We start from the raw sequence: 23,171 nt of genomic DNA on the forward strand, positions 1-23,171 counted from the left end.
TTTACATTTTTTTCTTTATTGATTAAGGTATTACACACGTGTCCTTATCCCCCTTTGCCCTCCCATCCCCCCCACACTCATGCCCTCACCCCCCTGGCTTCTGCATCCATTGGTTATGCTTATATGCACCCTGAATGCTCCCAATCTCATCTGGCTTCCTCTCTTTATAAGACCACCCATCCTATTGAATTAGCACCTCACCTTTATGACCTCCCTTAACCTTCATAGCTCCTAAACGCCCATATCTCAAAACACAGTCACACGAGGGGGGTTAGGGCTTCAACATGTGCATTTGGGGCTGGGGGGAGACACACACAGTTCATTCCACAGCAGTGACCTTCCTGGGCACTGTATGATGTCAAGCTGCACCCCTGCCCTCGAGCTGGCAGATCCCAGGAGCACACACCCACCCCCCACCAACTGTGACAGCCAAAAATATCTCTGGATAATTCCAAGGGTCTCCTTGGGGACAAAAATCACCCCCCAGATAACCTCTGGCTTAGAAGCATATAGACAGGGTGAGGGGAGAAGGCACGTATGGTGGGAGGGGCCTGCATGGGATCTGGCCGGGGCACAGCAGGGAGGAGGCGGGGCCTGTGCTGAGAAGGGGTGTGTGAGACGCGGCTGCAACACCCAGAACACCCACCGCCAGGCAGAGAGCAGCAAGGGCAGAGCCTGCGGTGGGTGCACCCTCAGCTGGAGCAGAGGGAGCTGGGAGAACCCTTGTGAGGTGAGTGGAGAGGTCAGCAGGGCCGGGTAGAGAACTTTTTAAAAATGCCTCAGCCTGTTTATCTCTTCCAGCTGTGCTTGACCTCTTTTCACTGACTCGGGCCCTAATGCCGAGCTCTCTGGGAACAGGCGTGTCTCGCTCTGAGCTGAGTTGGGAGAATCGTCCTGGACTTGCGAGCCTGCCTTTGCCCACATTGAGTGCCCCAGGTGGTTGTCAGTTTCTGGCAAAGGATCGGCTAAGCCAGGGTTTCTGAGCCTCAGCACCGCGGAAATGTGGGACCAGATAATTCTTGGGGTGAGGGGGGCTGTACTGTGCATTGTGGGGTGTCTAGCAGCATCTCTGGAGTCCACCCAGCAGGAGCCAGAACCATCTCCTCCCCGAGCTGTGACAACCAAAAGTGTCCCCAGATATTGAGCTGGGGGAGGGGGAGACCCGCATCATCCTCTGCTGAGAAACACTGGACTACAGAGAGGTCCAGGCGGCTAGCCTGGGTCCCGGACGGTATAGGCATGCTCTATCCAGACCCTAAGGACTGCGTTAGGATGGGAGGCTGAGCAGTGGATCTACTGGTTCCCCCCCTGGTCTATGATGGAATGTTCTACCTCTGCCCACTCCCGTGGTCTATGATGGGATGTTCCATCTTTGCCTCTCCCCTTGGCCTATAATGGAATGTCCCACCTCTGTCCCCGCTGTGGTCTATAATGGAATGTCCCACCTCTGTCCCCACTGTGGTCTATGATGGAATGTCCCACCTCTGTCCCCCCTGTGGTCTATAATGGAATGTCCCACCTCTGTCCCCCCTGTGGTCTATAATGGAATGTCCCACCTCTGCCCCCACTCCGCGGTCTATGATGGAATGTCCCACCTCTGTCCCCTCTGTGGTCTATGATGGAATGTCACACCTCTGTCCCCTCTGTGGTCTATGATGAAATGTCCCACCTCTGCTTTCCCCCATGTGGTCTATGATGGAATGTCCCACCTCTGTCCCTCCCCCTGTGGTCTATGATGGAATGTCCCACCTCTGTCCCTCCCCCTGTGGTCTATGATGGGATGTCCCACCTCTGCTTTCCCCCCTGTGGTCTATGATGGAATGTCCCACCTCTGTCCCCCCCCCCGTGGTCTATGATGGAATGTCCCACCTCTGCCCCCGCCCCTGTGGTCTATGATGGAATGTCCCACCTCTGCCCCCGCCCCTGTGGTCTATGATGGGATGTCCCACCTCTGCTTTCCCCCATGTGGTCTATGATAGAATGTCCCACCTCTGCCTCTCTCCCCCACCCCCACCCTGTGGTCAGCATTGTGAATACAACAAATGCCACCGAATTGTACACTTTATAATGATTAAAACAGTAAACTTGATGTATTTTGCCTCTCTCTCTCTCTCTCTCTCTCTCTCTCTCTCTCTCTCTCTCTCTCGACATTGCCAAGTATCCCTTATGGGGCAAAACTGTCCTCACTTGAGAACCACGAGTGACTAAGTTAAGCCCGCCTACTTCCGTACTTGAGTTAATAAAGGGTTCCGTGTTGATTTGGGGCCTTTATCTTCCATTTGGGTCATTCTTTCTCAGCTCACGAAGGTGATGTTTAACCCACAAAATGTGGCACAGGAGGGAAAACGTGAAAGGTTAAGAACTGTGAGAGAGAAATGAGAGACAGCTGGTCACAGAAAGACAAATACCATACGCTTTATCTTACATGTGGAATCTAAGGAACAACTAAACCGACCAACAAAGTGGAAACAGACTCATAGACACAGAGAACAGACTGACTGCAACCAGATGGGAGGGTCTTTGGGGCCTGGGTGGGAAAGGTGAAGGGATTAAGGGGTGTAAATTAGCAGTTACAGCACAGTCACGGGATGTCAAGTACAGCACAGGGAACATCCTATATAATAAAACCCTAATATGCAAATTGACCCAACAGCGGAACAACTGGTCGCTATGATGCGCACTGACCACGAGGGGGCAAACGTTCAAAGTAAGAGCTGCCCCCAGCCCACAGGCCCTAGGCCAGCCAAGGCGGGTACCAGCAGAGAGCTCCCCCGATATCCCCACTGGTCACCCCGCAGAGGGAGGCAACCGTTGGCAGTGGCGGGGGGTGGGGCCAATGAGTGGATGGCACCAGGCCAGCCTAGGTGGGTGCCAGTGGGGGCCCCCCCGACTGCCCCGCCGGTCACCCCGCAGATTGAACCTGATTCCCAGCCAGGCCTAGGGACCCTACCTGTGCACAAATTTCATGCACCGGGCCTCTAGTAGTCAATAATATTGTCATAAATATATGTATGGTGCTAGGTGGGTACTTGAAATATTAGGAGGGGATCACTTCAGAAGTTATACAAATGTCTAATTATTATGTTGTATACCTGAAACTACTATAAAATACTGAATATCACCTGTAATTGAAAAATACAATAATTCTCCAGCCAGTGTGGCCCAGTGGTTGAGTGTCGACCTATGAATCAGGATGTTACAATTCGATTTCCAGTCAAGGGCACATGCCTGGCTTTCCAACTCGATCCCCAGTGTGTGGCATGCAGGAGACAGTCGATCAATGATTCTCATCACTGGTGTTTCTGTCTCTTTCTCCCTCTCCCTTCCTCTCTGAAATCAATAAAAATGTATTTTTTAAAACTTGGTGGAGCCCTAGTGGATTTGCTTAGTTTATAGAGCATCAGCCTGCAGACCAAAGGGTCTCGGGTTTGATCCCGGTCAAGGGCACATACCTCAGTTGCAGGCTCCTCCCTGGCCTGGGCCCTGGTTGGGGCTCATGCAAGAGGCAACCAATCGACGTGTTTCTCTCACATCAATATTTCTCTTTCCCTCTTTCTTCCACTCTCCTTAAAAATCAATGGAAAAATATCCTCGGGAGAGGATTACCAAAAAATTTTTGAGGGAAAATAGAAATGACTCACTTCTATCAGTGTCTAGGAATTAGTGCTCAATGAATTTAATTTTCTGAATTTACTCTTTAAAGGACGTTCTGAAGTGGCTTTGCTGCTTTTCTATAAATAACCAGCAATAGGTTGTGGATCACAGAGGCTGTGTTCTCCCTGAGAATGGGTTGCACACGGGGAATTACTGAAAGTTTAAATCGAACTGTGATGTGATCAGATCTGTGCTTCATCAATAACAGAATTGATTAGCTCTGGCCAGGGGGCTCAGTTGGTTGGAGCGACATGCCATGCTCCAAAAAGGTTTCAGGTTCGATCCCCAGTTGGGGTGAGTATGGGAGGCAACCGATCCATGTTTCTCCGTCTCCCTTCCTCTCTAAAAATTGGTGAAATATCCTCGTGAGGATTGAAACACAACAGGATAGATTAGAGCAGGGCTGGGCAAATTAGGACCCATGAGCCAAATCTGACCCATTGCCTGTTTTTGTAAATAAAGTTTTATTGGAACACAGCCACGCCCCCTCATTAACATTGTCTACTGCTGTTTTTCCACTGTAACAGCAACATTGAGTCATTGTCAGTGACCATGTAGTCTGTAAAACCTAAATATTGGCTATCTGGCCCTTTATAGAAAAAAAAGCTTACCAACTCCTGCATTAAAATACCATAAACTACACCAATCATGGCGACCCATTGGGCTACTATCAAGTTAGGCCAAGAAATACCTGAGGTGGCACAGAAAAACAGGGGGAGAAAAATCAACCATCATCAACGTCATAATATATTTTCCTAGACTAAGTATGCCACGCGTCAAGTTTATGCTAAGTTAGCTTTGGGGCGTATTGATAAATGCAGGTTCACCCCAACCCATGTGGCTCTGTCGGTTGGAGCCTCGTCCTGTGCACTGAAAGGTTGTGTGTTTGATTCTGATCAGGGCACATACCCGGGTTTCCTGTTAGATTCCCCAGTCAGCAAGGTTTCCGAAGGCAACAGATTGATGTTTCTCTCATTGGTTTCTCTCTCTCTTTCTCATCTATTTTCCTTCCCCTTCTCTTAAAATATATAAGCATGTCCTCAGGTGAAGATCTTAAAAAAATTAAAAGTTGCCCTCACTGGTGTGGCTCAGTTGGTTGGGCATCGTCCTTGCACCAAAGAGTTGCTGGTTCCATTCCCCGCCAGGGCACATGCCCGGGTTGTGGGCTCCACTTCCATCAGGGGGGCGTGCAAGAGGCAGCTGATCTATATTTCGCTCTCCCTCGGATGTTTCTCTCTCCCTCTTCCTTCCTCTCTATAAAGCCGTAAAAGGTCAAATAAAATAAAGGCAGTTTCCAACATTGTGCTTTGCCTTTTATTATCCCGCATCCTTGTGAAAAAAAAACAACACAGACATTTGACATAAAGTGGGTAGGTGACTCGTGCAGAACTTACTATACACTGGAGAGCAGAGAGCGGAGAGCGTCAGCTCCCTTCTCCACTGTGACCCGGTAATTAACATTGACCATCAGGCCTCCGCCGGAGAGACTAATAGATAACTGGGAAGTTATCTTGGGGCGTAAAGAAAGGGAATTCGCAGAAGGAGCTGGCCGCTTGGGCAGCCTTGCAGTCGATGTTCAGCTTGGGGTTGCTGTCTCTCACTTCCTTCAGCAGCTTCTGGGTCTGGGCGCTGGACTCGTCGGCCCTCAGCCGGAGCCTCTTCAAAGGGCTGGATCTCTGCTTCAGGGCCTCGAAGAGCACGGTGATCCCGCTCTGCCCCAAGGAGTTCTGGCCCAGGTCCAGGACCTCCAGCCTCTGGTTGCTGGCCAGGGCAGACGCCAGGTCCTGCCAGCAGAAAGACGGGAGGGAGCAGCCACAGAGCCTGTGGAGGGAGGAAAATGGGTGCCGATCACTCTCGAAACAAGTCCTTATTGGGGCCCTGCTGGGAGCCAGCCACACTCCGGCCTGCAGGGGACCTGGTAGTGAAGAAACTGGGGAAATGGTTTTCTTCATAGAGCTTATTTTAGGGACATTGGCCATAGGGACATGCTATTTTTTATCTTTATTGTTGAGTATTACAGATGTCCCCTTCCTCGCCCTCCCCTTACTCCTCTCCACCCAGTTCCTGCCTGGAAGACCATATGAACAAGTTGTTGGGATAAGTCAGCCAGAGCGAAGGATTAGGTAGGTTGATAGCGGTCAGTGAATTTTGTTGTTGTTAATTCTCCCCCAGGGATATTTTTTCCATTTATTTTTAGAGAGTGGAAGGGAGGGAGGAAGGAGAAGAGAGAGAGAGGTGTGTGAGAGTCACATTGATTGGCTGCCTCCCACACACACCTGACCGTGGCCAGGGATCGAACCTGCAGCCCAGGTACGTGGCCTTGACCAGGAATCATACCCACAACCCTTTGGTCCATAGGTCAACGTTCTAACCACTGAACATACCAACCAGAGCAGTCAGTGAATTCCTCCTTGGGAAGATGATACAAGGAAAAAAAAACAAAACAAAACACTGAAGGACAATGTAGCTGAGATACTAAGCTGCCCCTCAGAACTAACAAGAAGCGGTATGGGCATCCTTGAATCCCATCTGCACCTACGTCCACTCCTCCAGGCCCTGGGTGCCTTTGTAACCACCCACTGACCTGCATTCCCTTTCTGTTGGCATTTGGGCCCAACACTGGACCAGGGGTAGTTCTATCACAGTCTCCCCCCCCCCCGGTCCCCACCCCCTGTCAAACTATCTCCAAGGGGATATCTAGTTCCAAAACACCTGGAACAGGAGCAGAAGGACCTACCCCAGGCATTTGAGGTTGCAGCCTGGCTTCTTCAACGCCTCACAGAGAAACCACAATCCAGTCGCGATGGGGTTGAGGCTCAGGTCCAAGTGGGTCAGGCTGGAGTCTCCTTGGAGAAAGTCGGAGATGTGTTGGCAGCCGCATCTGGTTATGCTGCACTGGCTCAACCTACGGAAAAGATGGTCAGAAGAACAGGGGCCAAACGGCAAACTCATCAGCCAACAGAGCCAAATAGCAACAGGACAACGATGGACATTTCTTCTGAGAGCCACATTTTTTAAACTTAAACTTCTTCTAACGCCACTTCTTCCAAATAGACTCGCCCAGGCCGTGGTATTTTGTGGAAGAGCCACACTCAAGGGGCCAAAGAGCCGCATGTGGCTCGCGAGCCACAGTTCGCCAGACTGAGACATCAGGTGGGTGTTTCCAGGGCCGTGCTAGAAGCCGTAGCGATGACTTGCAGGCAGTTTTTTAGGAGAGCAGCAGCCCCAGAGAAATCAAAACCGGATAGAACTCCTGAGCAGAAACAGGGCTCCAACTCGACACAGTCTCTGGAACGTTGCCCTCCCTGTGGTGAGAACGGGCACAGGTGGTCCCTGCTGGGCTTGTTCCCAGGTAACAAGGTCAGCAAATCACAGCCCACGGGTCAATCCAGCCCACCACCTGTTTTGTTTTCTTTCTTTGTTTGTTTTTCCATCGGAATGATGTTGGTTCTCAAAACCATACAGATTTCAAGTGTACAACTCAACAAAACCTCCTCTGCACACTGCATCATCCAACCATCACCCAAAGCAAAGTCTCTCTCCGTCCCCATTCCCTTTGCCCACCTCCACCTACCCCCCATGGCTTTTTTTGTCAATAACGTTTTATTGGAACATGGCCACACTCATTCCTGCACGCGGTTACGTGGCGGTGGCCAAGTTGACTAACTGGAACAGAGACCAGATGGCCCACCACGCCTCGCATGTTTACAATATGGCTCTTCACAGAAAAATAAAATTCCAACCCATACCCTATAACTCAATCCACTCCCAACTGCAGGAAGAAGTGTGTCATACGAACTCGAAGAACACACAAAAGTGTCAGAACCGAGCACCTAGCTCCTATCCCAAATTCTCAGCCTGGGGAGAAGCAGAAAGGTCCACTCGGCCCTGAAAGGCAGGCAAATATTAGCATCTGTTTCTACCCAAGTGTTCCCTCACTGGCAGCAGGGTCTTGCCGGTTGCTTCAAGAAGAATTATTAAGTGGTGTTATACACTGAGTGGCCAGATTATTATGATCTCTGAACGCATAATAATCTGGCCACTCAGTGTATATCCTATATAACGAAAGGCTAATGTGCAAATTGTCCCCTCGACCAGGAGTTCGACCAGCAGGCAGGCCGGCCAACCGCCCATGTCCCCTCCCCCTGGCCAGGCTGGCGGGACCCCACCCATGCACAAATTCATGCACTGGGCCTCTAATATATATACTGAGTGGCCAGATTATTATGCGTTGAGATCATAATAATCTGGCCACTCAGTGTATCTGTCCTACACACACACACACACACACACACACAGGACCAATGGGGACTTACACCAGGGTCTGTAGCTGACATTCCGGGTAACTCAAACCCTCGCACAGAAGTCTCACCCCACCGTCTCCAAGGTTGTTCCTGGCCAAGGACAGGTGTGTCAGCCTCTGGTTGACCATCAAAGTGGAGGCGAGCTCCTTGCAACAGACTTCCGTCAGGTGACAGTTTTCCAACCTGCAGAAGCACCACACCCACAGTCAGGCGGGGAGAACATTTCCAAAGCACAACCTTCTCCGGGGAGAGCTCTTTTGGTTCACTCCCCCCTCCACACACACCCTCTCTATCTTGAGCCATGAGGGACCAGAAAGGAGAGAAGGGCAAGCAAAAATGTAGGATTCATCCACCTGCGACCAGACACGGAAACGAGGTATCCCCTCACACCTGTCAGAATGGCGACCATCAATAAACCAGGTGTTGCCTACATCAGTAGGGTGTCCAGCAAATAGGGGTGTTCCCATCGCTCTCCAAACACAATGGTGCCCCGTGAGAGAAGAGGAGACACTTACGACAACCACTGTAGGAAGCAATTTGGGTGCCTCAGGTTCCCACACAGCAACTTGACGCCCTCATCCCCGAGCTCACTGGCAGTGAGGTCCAGAGATTTCAGGGAATGGTTGACTTTGAGGGCCAAGGAGAAGTCATTCAACTGGTGAGTGAAATCAGAACAAGACCCCAACCTGTGGGATACATGGGGGAAAGTCATTCTCCTGGGAGGACAGAGACCCTACAGGCTTATGCTGCCCGCAAAGACTGTATCCTGGGTGTTCATCTCATTCTACTTCGACATGTAGCCAACCCTGGCCCGAAGGATTGGAGGGAGTTGATCTCGTTGGCTTTTCTTCAAATATCGTCATGGCCATTCAATCACTGCCCAGCCTCCTCTCAAATCTGTAATATAATTCTGTGTGAAGTTTCACCAACATGACCTGTTATTTTTTTTGCTTCTCATTTTTTTAATATGATCATCACATTCTCTGCCCGAGTCTGTCCTATTCTCACTTGGGTCTAGATATATGATTCTATAGGGGAGCCCTCACCGTGTGGCTCAGTTGGTTGGAGCTTCGTCCTGTACACCAGAAAGGTTATGGGTTCAATTCCTAGTCAGGGCACATACCTAGATTTCAGGTTTGATTCCCTGGCCAGGGGCATATGGGAGGCAACCGACTGATGTTTCTCTCACATCACATCTCTTTCTCCCCCTTCCTCTCTCTCTAAAATCAATAAAAACATATCCTCATGTGAGGATTTTTTTAAATAAAATTTTAAAAAGTGATTCTATAGGAGGAAAAAGAGTTGATGCCTGCTACTCAAAAAGTTCAACTTCACAAGTTATTAGGGACTATGCAAATTAAAACAATGAGTTACAATCTGACCTTAGGCAGCCAGGTCCAAAACTCTGTCCAGGTGTTGAGTTTAGAAGTTGCAAGGATGAGAACTGGGAACTCCCTCTGTGCACTGGGAGGACACTGAGGGAATCCATGAATCCGTTCTATTGGGCTCTGAAACCCGGCTACTCCTACAGACAGATCAGGGAGTGGGACTCCAGGACAACCTTATTGTCCGACTTACTATGTGCAAAATCTTTGCAAGTTAATAACGAGGTACCACCTCCCACCTGTCAGAATGGCTGCCATCAATAAATCCGCAAACCACACACACTGGCGAGGGTGCGGAGAAAAGGACACACTCGTGCACAGTCGGTGGGAATGAGGACTGGTGCAGCCATTAGGGAAGACAGTATGGAGTTTCCTCAAAACATTAAAAACGGAACTGCCGAGTGAGCGGAGGATCCCACTTCTGGGAATATATCCTACGGATCCCGAAACACCAACTCAGAAGAATATATGCACCCTATGTTCATCGCAGCATTATTTACAATAGCTAAGATCTGGAAGCAGCCCAAGTGGCCATCAATAGAGGAGTTGGGTAAAAAAAAAAAAAAAAAGCTGTGGTACATTTATGCAATGGGATATTTTGCAGCCGTAAAAAGAAGGAAGAAACGCTTACCTTTTGCGACAGCATGGGTGGACCTGGAGAGCATTATGCTAAGTGACATGAGCCAGTCAGAGAAAGACTCAAATACCATATGATCTCACTTATGTGTGGAATCTGATGAACAAAATAAACTGATGAACAAGCTAGAACCAGAGGCGCGGGTGCCTGGGGCAGACGGACAGATCTCAGCGGGGAGGGAATGAAAGAAGCCGACGAGATTAGACAAAAAAACATAGGCATAGCCCATCGATACAGACCACAGTGTGGTCATGGCCAGAGAGAAGGGGCAGGGCCTGGGTGGATGTGGGCAAAGGAGGAGGGAGCATGGGGGACACCTGTAATAGTGTCAACAGTATAAAGGGGGGGAGGGAAACGGTGCCCTAAAGCTGGGTGATGACAATCAACAATGTGATGGGTCTTCACTGACGAAGGGGACTCTCCACAAGGAGTGAGCCCCCCGGAACCAGGAGCCTGGATGCTTCTAGAGGGTTACGGAGTGGACAGTTCAGGTGGCGGGCTGCTCTGGGTCACAGCAGACAGGCAGCATGCCACCTGGAGTACCTCGACCCTACGCTAGAGGATGCCACAGAAGTCTGCGTGTTTCTTTGCGTTGGAGGCTCATTACTCGATGCACTAGACCGGCTGGAGAGAGTGTGGAGGCTGAAACCCCGCCCCCGTGTGGTGTGATAACCAATCAGAGTGGTGCTCTGTTCCTGACAGTGATGTGAGAAATACCTGAGATGCTGTAGGCCCCGCCATATACCTGAGATACTGCAGGTTGCACCTCCGGTGCTTCAGGGCCTCACACAGCAGCAGCAGCAGCATGCTGTCGCAGTGGATGCTGCCTTCCAGGATCAGGTGCGTCAGGGTCTTCTTGCCCACCAAAGCCAGACAGAAGTCCCGATAGGCGTGCACCGGGGAGACGTTCTTAATCCTGGAAACACAGAAGGGAGGGGTCCCATCTTGGCTGCTGAAAATGGTTGGTGCTCTGAACCCCGAGTGAGATGGGACGTCGCACACCAGGATGGGAAAGGGGAAGATGGGTTCTGCACACCGAAGGGTCACGGGTTCGATTCCCATCCCCGTAGGGGAGCGTGCGGGAGGAAACCAATGGATGTGTCTCTCTCACATCAATGTTTCTCTGTCTCCCTCTCTCCCCCCTCCCCTTCCATTCTCTCTATAAAGAAAATCAATGGAAAAAAAATATTGTCAGGTGAGGATTAACAAGAAAAAAAGGGAAACATGGTCTGATACACTTACTTGAAGAACAAGCCAGTGGAATAATAGCTGGAAAAGAGAAAAATGAGGGGCTGTGTGTGGAAGAAGCATAGGGTGATGGGGAAAGACGGAATCAGATGATGAAGTTAGCATACCCATTATCTTTGCCCATGGGATTCCCCAGATGAAATATCCGTACCCTTATTTGTTAAATATTTTTATTGATTTTTAGAGAGGAGAGGAGAGGAGAGGTAGAGAAACATTGATGTGAGAGCACATCAATTGGCTGCCTCCTGCACGCCACCTACAGGATCGAGCCCGAAACTTGGGCTGTGCCCTGATTGGGAACTGAGCCGGCAACCTTTTGGTGCACAGGACGCTGCCCAACCAATGGAGCCACATCAGTCAGGGCTCCTTATTTTTTGTTCTAGAGGCCCGGTGCATGGATTCCTGCACCTGTGGGGTCCCTCGGCCTGGCCTGTGGGGATTGAGCAAAACCATTGTGAGAGGGTGCAGGCCAGGCCAAGGGACCCCACCGGTGCACAATCAAGCCGAGGAGGGACCGATGGAGGGCTCCAGGGTGTGTCCGGCCATCTTACCCCGTCCCAATCGGCCGGACCCCAGCAGCAAGCTAACCTACCAGTCAGAGTATCTGCCCCCTGGGGGTCAGTGCGCATCATAGCGCCTGGTTGAATGGTCGGAGGGACAATTAGCATATTAGGCTTTTATATATATGGATTGTATCAGTTCCTTCAGCATTCAGCTCACACACTTCTTCCCCAACCCCTCAATGCCTACTGCCTTCTAGTAAGAATAAATCACTTTTCCCTATACCCACAGGTGGTCCCTGTATTTCTACAAAGTAGTACTGACGTAGGCTACAGTCAGTTAAGGTTTCTAAGCTAGCAAATAAATTGGAGACTCCCTGAAGGTATGGACCATTCTGAGTTGTTGTTTTTAACTCAGACACAGATAACAGTATGGTGGTTACCAGAGGGAAAAAGGGCGAAGGGTAGTCACGGGTAAAGTATGTCCCCCCAAAATGCATATACACACTTGAATAATTATAAAGGCAGTGTTAATTGAAATACATTTCATTTTCAAAACTGAGCTGTCAACTGTTAAAGTGTAATATACATTTTGGGGGAGACCCCCTGTATATGGTGATGGAAGAAAATTTGACTTTGGGTAGTGGACACAAAATGCAATATGCAGATCATGTAACATAGAAATGTATGCCTGAAATCTATATAATCTTATTCACCAATGCCACCCCAATAAATCTAACAACATAAATAAGTTTAAAAATGCACCCACAGTAGATATTTGCAAACATCCAAACTCTTGGCCAGACTTCATGAAAAGGACCCAATGTGACATATGAGTCTCCCACTAGCCACCTTGAAGGATAAAAACCCCTTCATTTCTTTGTATTCTGAGCACCTGACTGGTCAGAGCCTGGTCAGGCATCTGAATGTTGCCCTCACATTAAAAACACACATGCATGGTCCTAGCCGGTGTGGCTCAGTGGACAGAGCATTGGCCTGTGGACCATAGAGTCCCAGGTTCGATTCCGGTCAAGGACACATACCTTGGTTGCAGGCTCCTCCCCAGTCCGGGGCCCTGGTTGGGGCACCTGCGGGAGGCAACCAATCAATGTGTTTCTCTCTCATCCATATTTCTCTGTCTTTCCCTCTCTCTTTCACTCTCAAAAAAAAAAAAAATCCATGGGAAATATCCTCCCGTGAGGATTAAACACACACGCACTCACACACAAGGACGGCCATTGCAAGGTGAGCTGAGCTTCTACTTACACCACCTTCTGGAGGTTACAGGTGACGCGGGTCATCTGCTCACACAGAATCCTCACGGAGGAGTGGCTCAGGTAGCTCTGACTCACTTCCAGAAGCGCCAGGTTCTTGTTGGAACTCAGCACAGAGCAGAGCTCCGTCCAGCGACAAAGAGCGTGATGGTCTTGCTGGGACCTAGCAGGAAGTCACGGAGAAGAGCGCCTGTTAACAGTACAGCCCCGGCCGGGTAGCTCGGTTGGTGGGAGCATCGTCGGGATACACCAAGGCTGCAGGCTCCATCCCCGGGTCAGGGCAGAGGGTGGAGGCAGGATGGGAGGGAGAAACAGGGAACATCTGTAGTCACGTCAACAATCAAAATTAAACTTTAGCCCTGGCCCGTGTGGCTCAGTGGATGGAGCGTGGGCCTGTGGACTGAAGGGTCCCCGGTTCAATTCCAGTCAAGGGCACATGCCTGGGTTGTGGGGTGGGTCCCCAGTGGGGGGTGTCAGGGGACAGCTGGTGGATGTTCTCTCTTATTGATGTTTCTATCTCTCTCTCCCTTCTCTCTTCCTCTCTCTGAAATCAATTATACACACACACACACACACACACACATACACACACACACAAACACACACACATATATTTAAAAATATTAAACTTTAAAGAAACAAATCCAGCCGGTGTGGCTCAGTGGTTGAGCATCAATCTATGAACCAGGAGGTCACGGTTGGATAACCTCTCAGGGCACACGCCCAGTTGCAGGCTGCATCCCCAATAGCGGGGCGTGCAGGAGGCAGCGGATCCATGATTCTTTCATCATTAATGTCTCTCTCTCTCTCTCTCTCCCCTCTCCCTTCCTCTCTGAAATCTATAAAAATATTTTTTAAAAACATAAAAACACAAGTGAGGTAGGAAAGGCGAGTCCTTACCGCTCCGCCCACGTGCCTGGCTCCCAGAACCTGTCATTCTCCAGGAAGATCCCCTTCTCCACCTGCAGCGAGAGCCCGCGCAGGGCCTGGCTGTGCCTGAGGCAGAAGGACGCTTGCACGAGGTCCCTCTCGCTCTGCAGGTGCAGGGCCAGCTCCGCGAGGGGCGCCAGGGCCTCCCTCACCAGCGCCTCCTCCTGAGACTCATAGAGGCAGCGCATCAGCTCCCTGGTGTCCGCCCTGGAGGAGAAGGGCCAGTCCCTGGCGCGCGTCACTCGCAGCAGCTCCCGCCTCACGTCCAGGGACACGCGGCAGCCGAACGTGGCCTCCAGCTCCCGGGCCCGCTCCTCGTTGGCGAGGCCGAACAGGAAGTGGCCCACGCGGGTCAGGCTGGGGTTCCGCAGCCGCTCCTCCTTGGAGAGCAGGGCGCGCACGTCCCCGACGTCCTGCGCGCAGCCGCAGCCGCCCGCGTCCCCCGGCCCCGCGCCGTCCAGCAGGTAGAACAGGGCGGCCAGGAACTGCTGGACGCTGAGGTGCAGGAAGGCGTAGCAGCCCTCGCAGTCCGCGTCCGCCTGCAGGACCTTGCCGTCCAGGAACGGGCGCAGGTCGGACTCGCCGACGCCCAGCCGCCCCAGGTCTTGGCCATCGAACAGGGACGTCTGCGCCCAGACGCCCCGGGCGGCCAGGAGGCTCAGGGCCTGGAGCGCAGTGGGGAGGCGCGGGGCGGGGCCGCGGCCGGGGGCTGCCGGCGGGCACTGGCCGCACAGGAAGCGCAGGAACAGCGAGGTGGGGGTCCGGCAGGTGGAGGCCGGGTCCTCCCCCTTCTCCAGCTGCCCCTTCAGGCACGTGCACACGACCCAGCACACGGCGGGCGCCGCGCCCATGGGGAACAGCGCCGGGCTGTCCTGCATGGCCCGGAAGGCGCGCAGGGCCTGGTCCCGCTGCTCGAAGTGCCTCAGGAAGTAGCCCCTGCGGTCCGCCTCCAGGAAGCCCTCCGCCTCGATGAGCAGCGGCTGCTCCACCAGGGGCCGCAGCTCCCCCAGGGCCTCGGGGCGCGTGGTGACCAGCAGCGTGGCCTTGGGCAGCAGCTTCCTCTTCAGCAAACTGCCCAGCAGGACGGGGACGGGCTTCGGCTCCTTCCAGTCGCCGCAGATGTCGTGGATGAGGGACCCCGAGGGCACTCGGAGCTCGTCGAAGCCGTCGATGACCACCAGGACCTTCTGGCCCTGGGCGAGGGCCTGGGGGCCGGCCTCCTGCGCGTCCGGGCACTTCCTAGCCAGGAGCTCCGCGAAAGTGCAGGCGCCCTGGCGGCCCAGCTCCTTGCAGCTGAGGTAGAAGGCGGAGTGGAGTGTCTCGGGGAGGTGGTCCTGGGCCCAGTCCAGCATCCACTTCTTGGCCAGCGTGGTTTTCCCCACGCCCGCCGCGCCCTGCAGCACCACGGTCAGCAGCCTGCGCTGGGAGGATGTTTTGAAACTGGAGAGCCATGTGGACTTGTGGCCTCCCTGGATGATTCTATAATGCAAGTCATCACCAACTCCGTTCCAAAATGTGTGCTTCCAGATAGAGCAGAATTTCTCCATCGCGTGGCTCGGGCTCTCTCCTTTCCACCTGGAATGGGAGGCAAAGGAGGAAAGTTGGCATGCCAGTCACTCTACTTAACCAGAACATACACTTTGTAAAGGACCAGAAATGAGTAATACCAGGAAGGAATCAAGTGTCTCGTACTGTACCAAACATTGAACGTATAAGACAGTCTCTAAGACAGTATTTACCTACCTGGCTTCTCTTTTCTATTTTTAATATATTTTTTATGATTTCAGAGAGGAAGAGAGAGGGAGAGAGAGAGAGAGAGAGAGAGAGAGAGAGACATAAATAATGAGAGAGAATCATTGACCAGCTGCCTCCTCCATGCCCCACACTGGGGATCAAGCCCACAACCAGGGCATGTGCCTTGACCAGGAATTGAGCCTGCAACCTTCCAGTGTCCAGGATGATGCTCAACCAACTGAGCCACCCAGCCAGGGCCATCATCCTCTGTCTCTTTTTAAACTACAATTGGTATACAATCTCACATTGGTTCTATTCATTTCAAGTAACAACATAATCCATTCCACATTTATATACCTTACACTGTGATTCCCCCAGGTGAAGGGATTGAGAAGTACAGATTGGAAGTTACAGAATAGTCACAGGGATGTAAAGTACAGCACAGGGAATACAGTCAATAATATTGTAATAACTATGGATGGGGCCAGGTGGGTACTGGAAATATCAGGGGGAAGGAAGGAACACTTTGTAAAGTACATGATTGTCTAGCTACTATGCTGTACACCTGAAACTAATACATCATGTTGGATGCAAAATGTCATTTAAAAAGACAACAGAAATGAAACTGAATAACACTATGCCACATACACACGGGAAGCCACTGCTTGCCAATACTGTCATGAAAGTGCACCAAGGAACGCGGAAGGCCGATGGACCTTGAGCATTAGCAGGGCTGACGCTAAGCACTGATTGTTCGTGTTGAGATAGCGATGGCTCGAAGCAATTTCCTGACCTCACTGATCTTTACTGACCTTGGAGACAGTCTGTCTGCTACCTGTTTGCCGTGCTTTCCTGAGGGCAAGATGTGTATCTAAAACTGAATAAAAAACAGATAAGCCCAGGTCTCAAGTGTGCCTCTTCAAGAAAGAGGCTCCGCCTGGCCCCACACCCTTAATAATTCATATTTGTGTCTAGTATTTTCATTTGTGTGTTGGCCCCTCCTTCAGATCCTGAACCCAGCCATGCAGGTTGCGGCACATACACATGCTGTATCATGGGATTGTACATTTGAAACCAATGTGATTTTATTAACCAATGTCACCCCAATAGATTTAATATTTAAAAATTCAAAAAAAAATTGTTTAATTTACAAAGAACAACTTTGCCCAGCCAGTATGGCTCCATGGTTGAGAATTGACCCATCCACCAAGAGGATGCCAGTCAGGGCACATGCCTGAGTTGTGGGCTTGATCCCCTAGTGGGAGCACCATGCTGGAGGCAGCCAATCAATGTTGGTATTTTTCTCTCATCAATGCTTCTCTCTCTCTCTCTCTCTCTCTCTCTCTCTCTCTCTCTCTCTCTCTCCCCTCCTCTCTCTAAAATATAAAATCAATAAAAATATATTTTAATTTTTTTGTTTTAATTTTTTCTTGTTTATATTACATATAGTAGTACATATGTCTCCTTTTTTCCCCCATTGACCTTCCCCCAACCTCCCCTACCCCGTCGCATGCCCTCATCCCTATTTTTAAAAAAATAACATGTCTGCCAATGATACATCTGATAAGGGGTTAATTTCCAACATATATGAAGTACTCATACAATTCAACAAAAGAAGACAAACAATCCAATTTAAACATGGGCAAAGGACCTAAATAGACACTTCTCCAAAAAGGACATATAAATGGCCAAAAGTCATGAAAAAATGCTCAATGTCACTAATCATCTGAGAGATGCAAATTAAAACTACAAAAAGGTTGGCTACCATCAATAAATCAAAAAACAACAAGTGCTGGCAAGGATGTGGAGAAAAGGGAACCCTAGTTCACTGCTGGTGGGAATGCAGACTGGTGCAGCCACTGTGGAGAACAGTATGGAGTTTCCTCAAAAAACTAAAGATGGAACTCCCATTTGACCCAGTGATCCCACTTCTAGGAATATGCCCTAAGAATCCCAAAACACCAACTAAAAAGAATAAATGCATCCCTATGTTCATAGCAGCCTTATTTACAATAACTAAGATCTAGAAACAGCCCAAGCACTCATCAGTAGATGAGTGGATAAAAAAAGCTGTGGTACATTTACACCATGGAATACTGTGCAGCTGTCAAAAAGAAGTATCTATTACCCTTCAAGACAACATGGAGAGACCTGGAGATTATTATACTAAGCAAAATAAGCCAGTTAGAGAAAGACAAATATCACATGATCTCACTTATAGATGGAATCTAATGAACAAATTAGAACCAGAGGCATGGAAACATGGAACAGACTGACGAATCTCAGAGGGAAGGGGGAGTGGATGGGCAGGAAGAGATGAACCAAAGAACTTATATGCATATATGCATAACCCATAGACACAGACAACAGTGTGGGGAAGAATTGGGGTGGGGAGGGAACTGGATGAGGGGGCAATCGGGGGTTCAAGGAGACATCTGTAATACTCTCAACAATTAAGAAAAAAGAATCTGTGCTCTCCCCCCACACACACACCCTATACATGGCCTCAACCAATTAAATAAAAGCAAATTAAATTTTTATATCCTCAGGTGTTAAGTGGGCAACAGTAGGGATGAGTCACAAGATGAAATACAACTGTTTAGCAAAGACAGAGGGGAAATTACATCCAATCAGAAGATGGGGGAGGAACAAGATGGATCATGCAAAATGTTTCAAAGCACAATGGATACAAAGAGCTCTTGATCGTTCTCCCCCCACTCCTTCCTCTCTCTCTAAAAAAATCAATAATATTTTAATATATTTAATATAAAATATAAAGTCAAAACAGAACAAAAACCATCAAGTCACACACTCTGCAAGACCTCCAACCCCTCAGATGGAAAAGTCACGGAAACATGGGCACCCCCAGAACTCCAAAGACCCGCTTGAGTGTCCATGTCATGGGTGAGTTTGTCCTGATAGTGTCCTTTTCCAATGCTGTCTTGGAGCAGCATGCATTTGGTTTTGTGAGGAAGAAACTTAAAAGGGAGACTGGGCGAGCATTATGCTGAGCAAGTATTAGGCAGAGAAAGACAAACGTCACATGATCTCACTTATAGCTGTAGTCTAATGAACAAAACAAACTGATGAGTGAAACAGAGGCATGGATGCATGGAACAGACGGACAGATCTCAGAGGGAGGAGGGTGGGAGTGGGGTGAGAAGAGATTAAACTAAGAATTTATATACCCATATGCATAACCCATGGACACAGATAATAGGATGGTGAAGGCCTGGGGTGGGGCAATGGGGGGAATGGGGAACATCTGCATTAGTGTCAACAATAAAAATGTTTAAATAAAATAAAATAAAAACACTAAGCAACCAACAGCAGTAAATTACTGTTAAGCAAACTCCGCATTTTTTTCAGGTTTCACCGGCTTTTCCACTAAAGCCCTTTTGCATTCCAGGAGCCAATCCACGTGGCATTGAGTCTAATTGGTATTTCCATCAGCCTCCATGTCCTCGTGTAACAAGTTATCTGTTATAACTGTAACCCTGTAGTTCTATACTAATAAAATATCTGTTTTACATAATGAAAAAGGGGGGGGGGGGGAACACAGCACGTCGGCCACATTTTTCAGGTTCCGATAGAAGGAAGTGATTTCGGGAAGGTGGTGGGTTAGGAAGTTAGACGCCAGGCTCGTGTGGGCGGGGACACACGGGTGCAGCGAGGACTTGGAGGTGAGAACAGCTGCTCATAGGAACCCCATTGGAAGAGTGAGAAACTAGGTCCGGCTGTGAGAGCCCACAGGGGAATTTGACGAGCAGACCAGCGTGAGGGGAGAATGAGGTCTGGTGGAATTTATTTAGTTAATCCTCACCTGAGGATATTTTTTCCATTGATTTCTAGAGAGTGGAAGGGAGAGGAAGGAGAGAGAAAGGAAGAGAGAGGGAGGGAGGTTGGTTGCCGCCCGCCCGTGTGTGACCAGACTGGGGTTGGGATGGAACCTGCAACTGAGGTATGTGCCCCTGACCAGAATGGGACCCTCGAATGGGCCAGCTGGCGCTCTAACCACTTAGAAACACCGGCCAGGGCTGGTCGGATGGAATTTTTGAGCAGACAGTGAGGAGAGGAAAGGCTTGCACCTACAGAACGCACACCCAGAAAAGCAGGATGAAGCAGGCGGGAAGGCAAGCCGAGAGTCACCCCCTGGGTCAATGGAGATCTCCGCTTACCGACTCAGAACGTGGTCCTACATGACTCATAGGAGACCGGCCAGGAGGGAAATTAACGCCAACTGCCCGGCCAGCATGGCTTAGCTGTTGAGCATGGACCGATGACCCAGGAGGTCATGGTTCCATTCCTGGGTTGCAGGCTAGATCCCCAGTGTGGGGCGTTCAGAAGGCAGCCAATTGGCGATTCTCAGCATGAATGTTTCTATCTCCCTCTCTCCTTCTCCCTTCCTCTCTGAAATCAGTAAAAATATTAAAAAAAAAAAAAAAACTGAGATCTGCTCACTTTCTAGGAAGGGAGCGTGGGGCAACAAAACCACATATCAGATATCAGAGCCACGTGGTGCGCACGCGCGCGCTCGGAGGTGTGAGCTCTCGGGACCACTGAGGGGGTGGGGCTTAGCTCAGAGAGGGAGGAATGGGGTGGAGGCGGAGGAGGAAGCCAGAAAGGTTTCCTACAAACAGGTAAGGAGTTTGTGCACATGTTGGAAGCCCCACTGACCTTGCTCCCTGTGGGTAATAAGTCATTGAAGTCCAGTTTCCACCCACACGCTGGGGGGCGCGGGGAGGGTTCAGCCAACTGCCCCACTCGGGCAGATAAGACTTGAGAGGGAGCTTAGGAAAACGAGCAACAAGCAGCGAGTGGGTGGTGGAGCCAGGTGAGTAGCGTTTCCCTGGTGAGAGGTCTGAGTGAGGAAGGATAAAGGCCGGAGCTGATAACCAGGCAGGAGCTGAGCAGAATGAGCCTGAGAGGCCCTATCCTCCTGGTGAAATGAAAATTAAGGCACCTGGGCCCTGGCCCCATAGCTCAGCTGCTTAGAGCATCCTCCCCAGAGGCCAAAGCCCAGTCAGGGCACATACAAGAAGCAACCGACGGTCCAGCTAGCGTGGCTCAGTGGTTGAGCGTCTACCTATGCACCAGGAGGTCCCGGTTGGATTCCCAGGCAGAGCACTTGCCCCGGTTGCAGGCTCAATCCCAGTGTGGGGCGTGCAGGAGGCAGCCTCTTAATGATTCTCTCTCATCATTGCTGTTTGTGTCTCTTCCTTTCCCTTCCTCTCTGAAATCAATAAAAAAAAACATTTTTTTAAGCAATGAATGAATGTGTAAATAAGTGAAACAACAAACCAATCTTTCTCTTCCTCCCTCTCTAAAATCAATTTAAATTTTTTTAAACTTACAATAAATAAAGGCACCTACTAAACTGTGCACCTGAAACAAATATAAAATATTGAATATCAACTGTAATAGAAAAATAAATGAATAAAAGTCAGTCATGCTATTGCCAAAAAGAAAAAGAAAAATTTAAATAAAGGCACAAAGGCACCTGCTTGGAAGCAGTACTGTGCTACAGCCTGAAGGACAGGATTGTTACAGACGCCACGTGTGTCCTTAGCAACAGTACCCTCACACTGTCACCATAGGCATTGGGGGAGAAGGGAAGGGGAGAGGAGAGAGGGGAGGGAACTGTGAATTCCACGACATCCCTGTCCTGAAGCCTGCATTTCTGTGACGCTTGTATCTGTCTTTTGGGACCCAGCTGTGATACCTCCCAATCTACAGATGAAAGACTGAAAACAGCCCCAGTGCCCATCAGAAGATTAGTGGATGAAAAAGCTGTGGTGCATTACACCATGGAATACTATGCAGCTGTGAAAAAGAGGGATCTCTTACCCTTTGCAACAGCATGGAGGGACCTGGAGAGTATTGTGCTGAGTGAAATAAGCCAGTCGGAGAAAGACAAGCATCACATGATCTCACTTATATAGGGAATCTAATGAACAAAATTAACTGACGGACAAAATTGAGCCAAGGCATGGATACGTGGAAAAGACTGATAAGGGGGTTTGGTGAGGAGGGGAAGAGACTGGATGAAAGAAGGTGAAGGATTAGCCAAAGAACATATGAGCATAACCCACAGACACAGACAACAGTGTGGTGATGGCCAGAGGAAAGGGGGTGGAGGGCTCGATGGAAGTGGGCAACAGGGTGTGGGGGGAGATAGGGACATCTGTAATAGTATCAACAATAAAAATAAAGACTGAAGCTCAAAGCCATGCTCCACCCGAAATAACGAGAGGCAGGAGGGGGAGGGGGCGGTGCCAGGAAGCCACAGATGGACAGGAGAGATCTCTCTGGGGCCACAAAAACATTCTGAAATCAGATTGTGGTGGGGGTTGCACAACTCCGTATGTCTACTAAAAGTCACAGCCCGCCTAAAACGGGGGGGGGGGGTTAGGAGATGGAATTATACCTGAACAGGACACTTATAAGTGACAGAGGGGGGTGGGAATTGCATATGGAAGCACGGGGAGCTGCCCGCTCTCAGCCCATTTTCTCATCCTTGTAAAAGGGAGCTCAGCCTGAAGACCTCAAGTCATCCTTCTACAAGTCTCACAGAGCCCCTTTAAAGCTAGCAACAAAATAGAACCAGAGCAACTAAACCAGTAACTGCTGTGTACTTAAAAGACAGAGAGCCCTAACCGGTGTGGCTCAGTGGATAGAGCGTCGGCCGGAGGACTGAAAGGTCCAGGGTTCGATCCCCGTCAAGGGCATGTACTTTGGTTGCGGGCACATCCCAGTAGGGGGTGTGCAGGAGGCAGCTGATCAATGTTTCTCTCTCGTTGATGTTTCTAACTCTCTATCCCTCTCCCTTCCTCACTGTAAAAATCAATAAAACATGTGTTGTTTTTTTTTAAAAAAGAGAGAGACAGAGAGAGAGACAGAGAAAGAGGAAGCGAGCTGGTACTCACCGCCTAAGGCGAGCGTTTAGGTCTGGCCTGAGAGTATCCCACGCAAAGGAACCCCCCCAATAAGAGCAGCTCTGCTGCCCGCCCACGATCCGTGATTGGCGGGGGAGCAGATCTTCCCGCCCAGGGTATCGAAATAGCCCCACTGTGATCATCAACGTGCGCTTCTTCACCTGGAAAAGGAGACTCACATTGAAATGACCTGGGCCCTACTTGGGGTGATCCTAATGGAACTGGTCAGAAGCTCCCCGGTGATTTGAATGCTCAGTCTCACTCCTAGACCATCAGGGCGGGGTTTTCAACCTCTCCAGATGGACGATTCTTTGGGGGCGGGGTCTGGAGGGCTTATGGTGGGGTGTTGATCAGCATTCCTGGCCCCTGGCCCCCACCCATGAGGTGTCAATAGCATCTCCAGTTGTGACCACCATCAAGGTCCCCAAACATTGTCACATGTCGCCAGGGGTTGAGAACCACCAACGTGGTTGCAATTGGGTGCTTTCTAGCACCAAGTGGATTGAAATGCGTGCACATTCTATGTTCAATAAAATGCATATATTAGGCCCTGGCCAGGTAGCTCAGTTG

At 50.1% G+C, this 23,171-nt stretch overlaps 1 protein-coding gene across 1 annotated transcript; it reads right to left on the minus strand.

The window, feature by feature from the left end:
* Window positions 1-5,141: 5,141 nt before the first annotated feature.
* LOC103303389 (NACHT, LRR and PYD domains-containing protein 2) lies at window positions 5,142-15,479 on the minus strand. Its single transcript, XM_054710071.1, has 7 exons — window positions 13,903-15,479; window positions 12,995-13,165; window positions 10,726-10,896; window positions 8,474-8,644; window positions 7,971-8,141; window positions 6,392-6,559; window positions 5,142-5,475 (listed from the first exon to the last, which is right to left on the minus strand). The coding sequence occupies exons 1-7, from the start codon at window positions 15,477-15,479 to the stop codon at window positions 5,142-5,144; spliced, it is 2,763 nt and encodes a 920-aa protein (XP_054566046.1).
* Between the last annotated feature and the right edge of the window lie 7,692 nt (window positions 15,480-23,171).

This window comes from Eptesicus fuscus, chromosome 21 (assembly GCF_027574615.1).
Source record: "Eptesicus fuscus isolate TK198812 chromosome 21, DD_ASM_mEF_20220401, whole genome shotgun sequence".
Classification (NCBI taxonomy): Eukaryota; Metazoa; Chordata; class Mammalia; order Chiroptera; family Vespertilionidae; genus Eptesicus; species Eptesicus fuscus.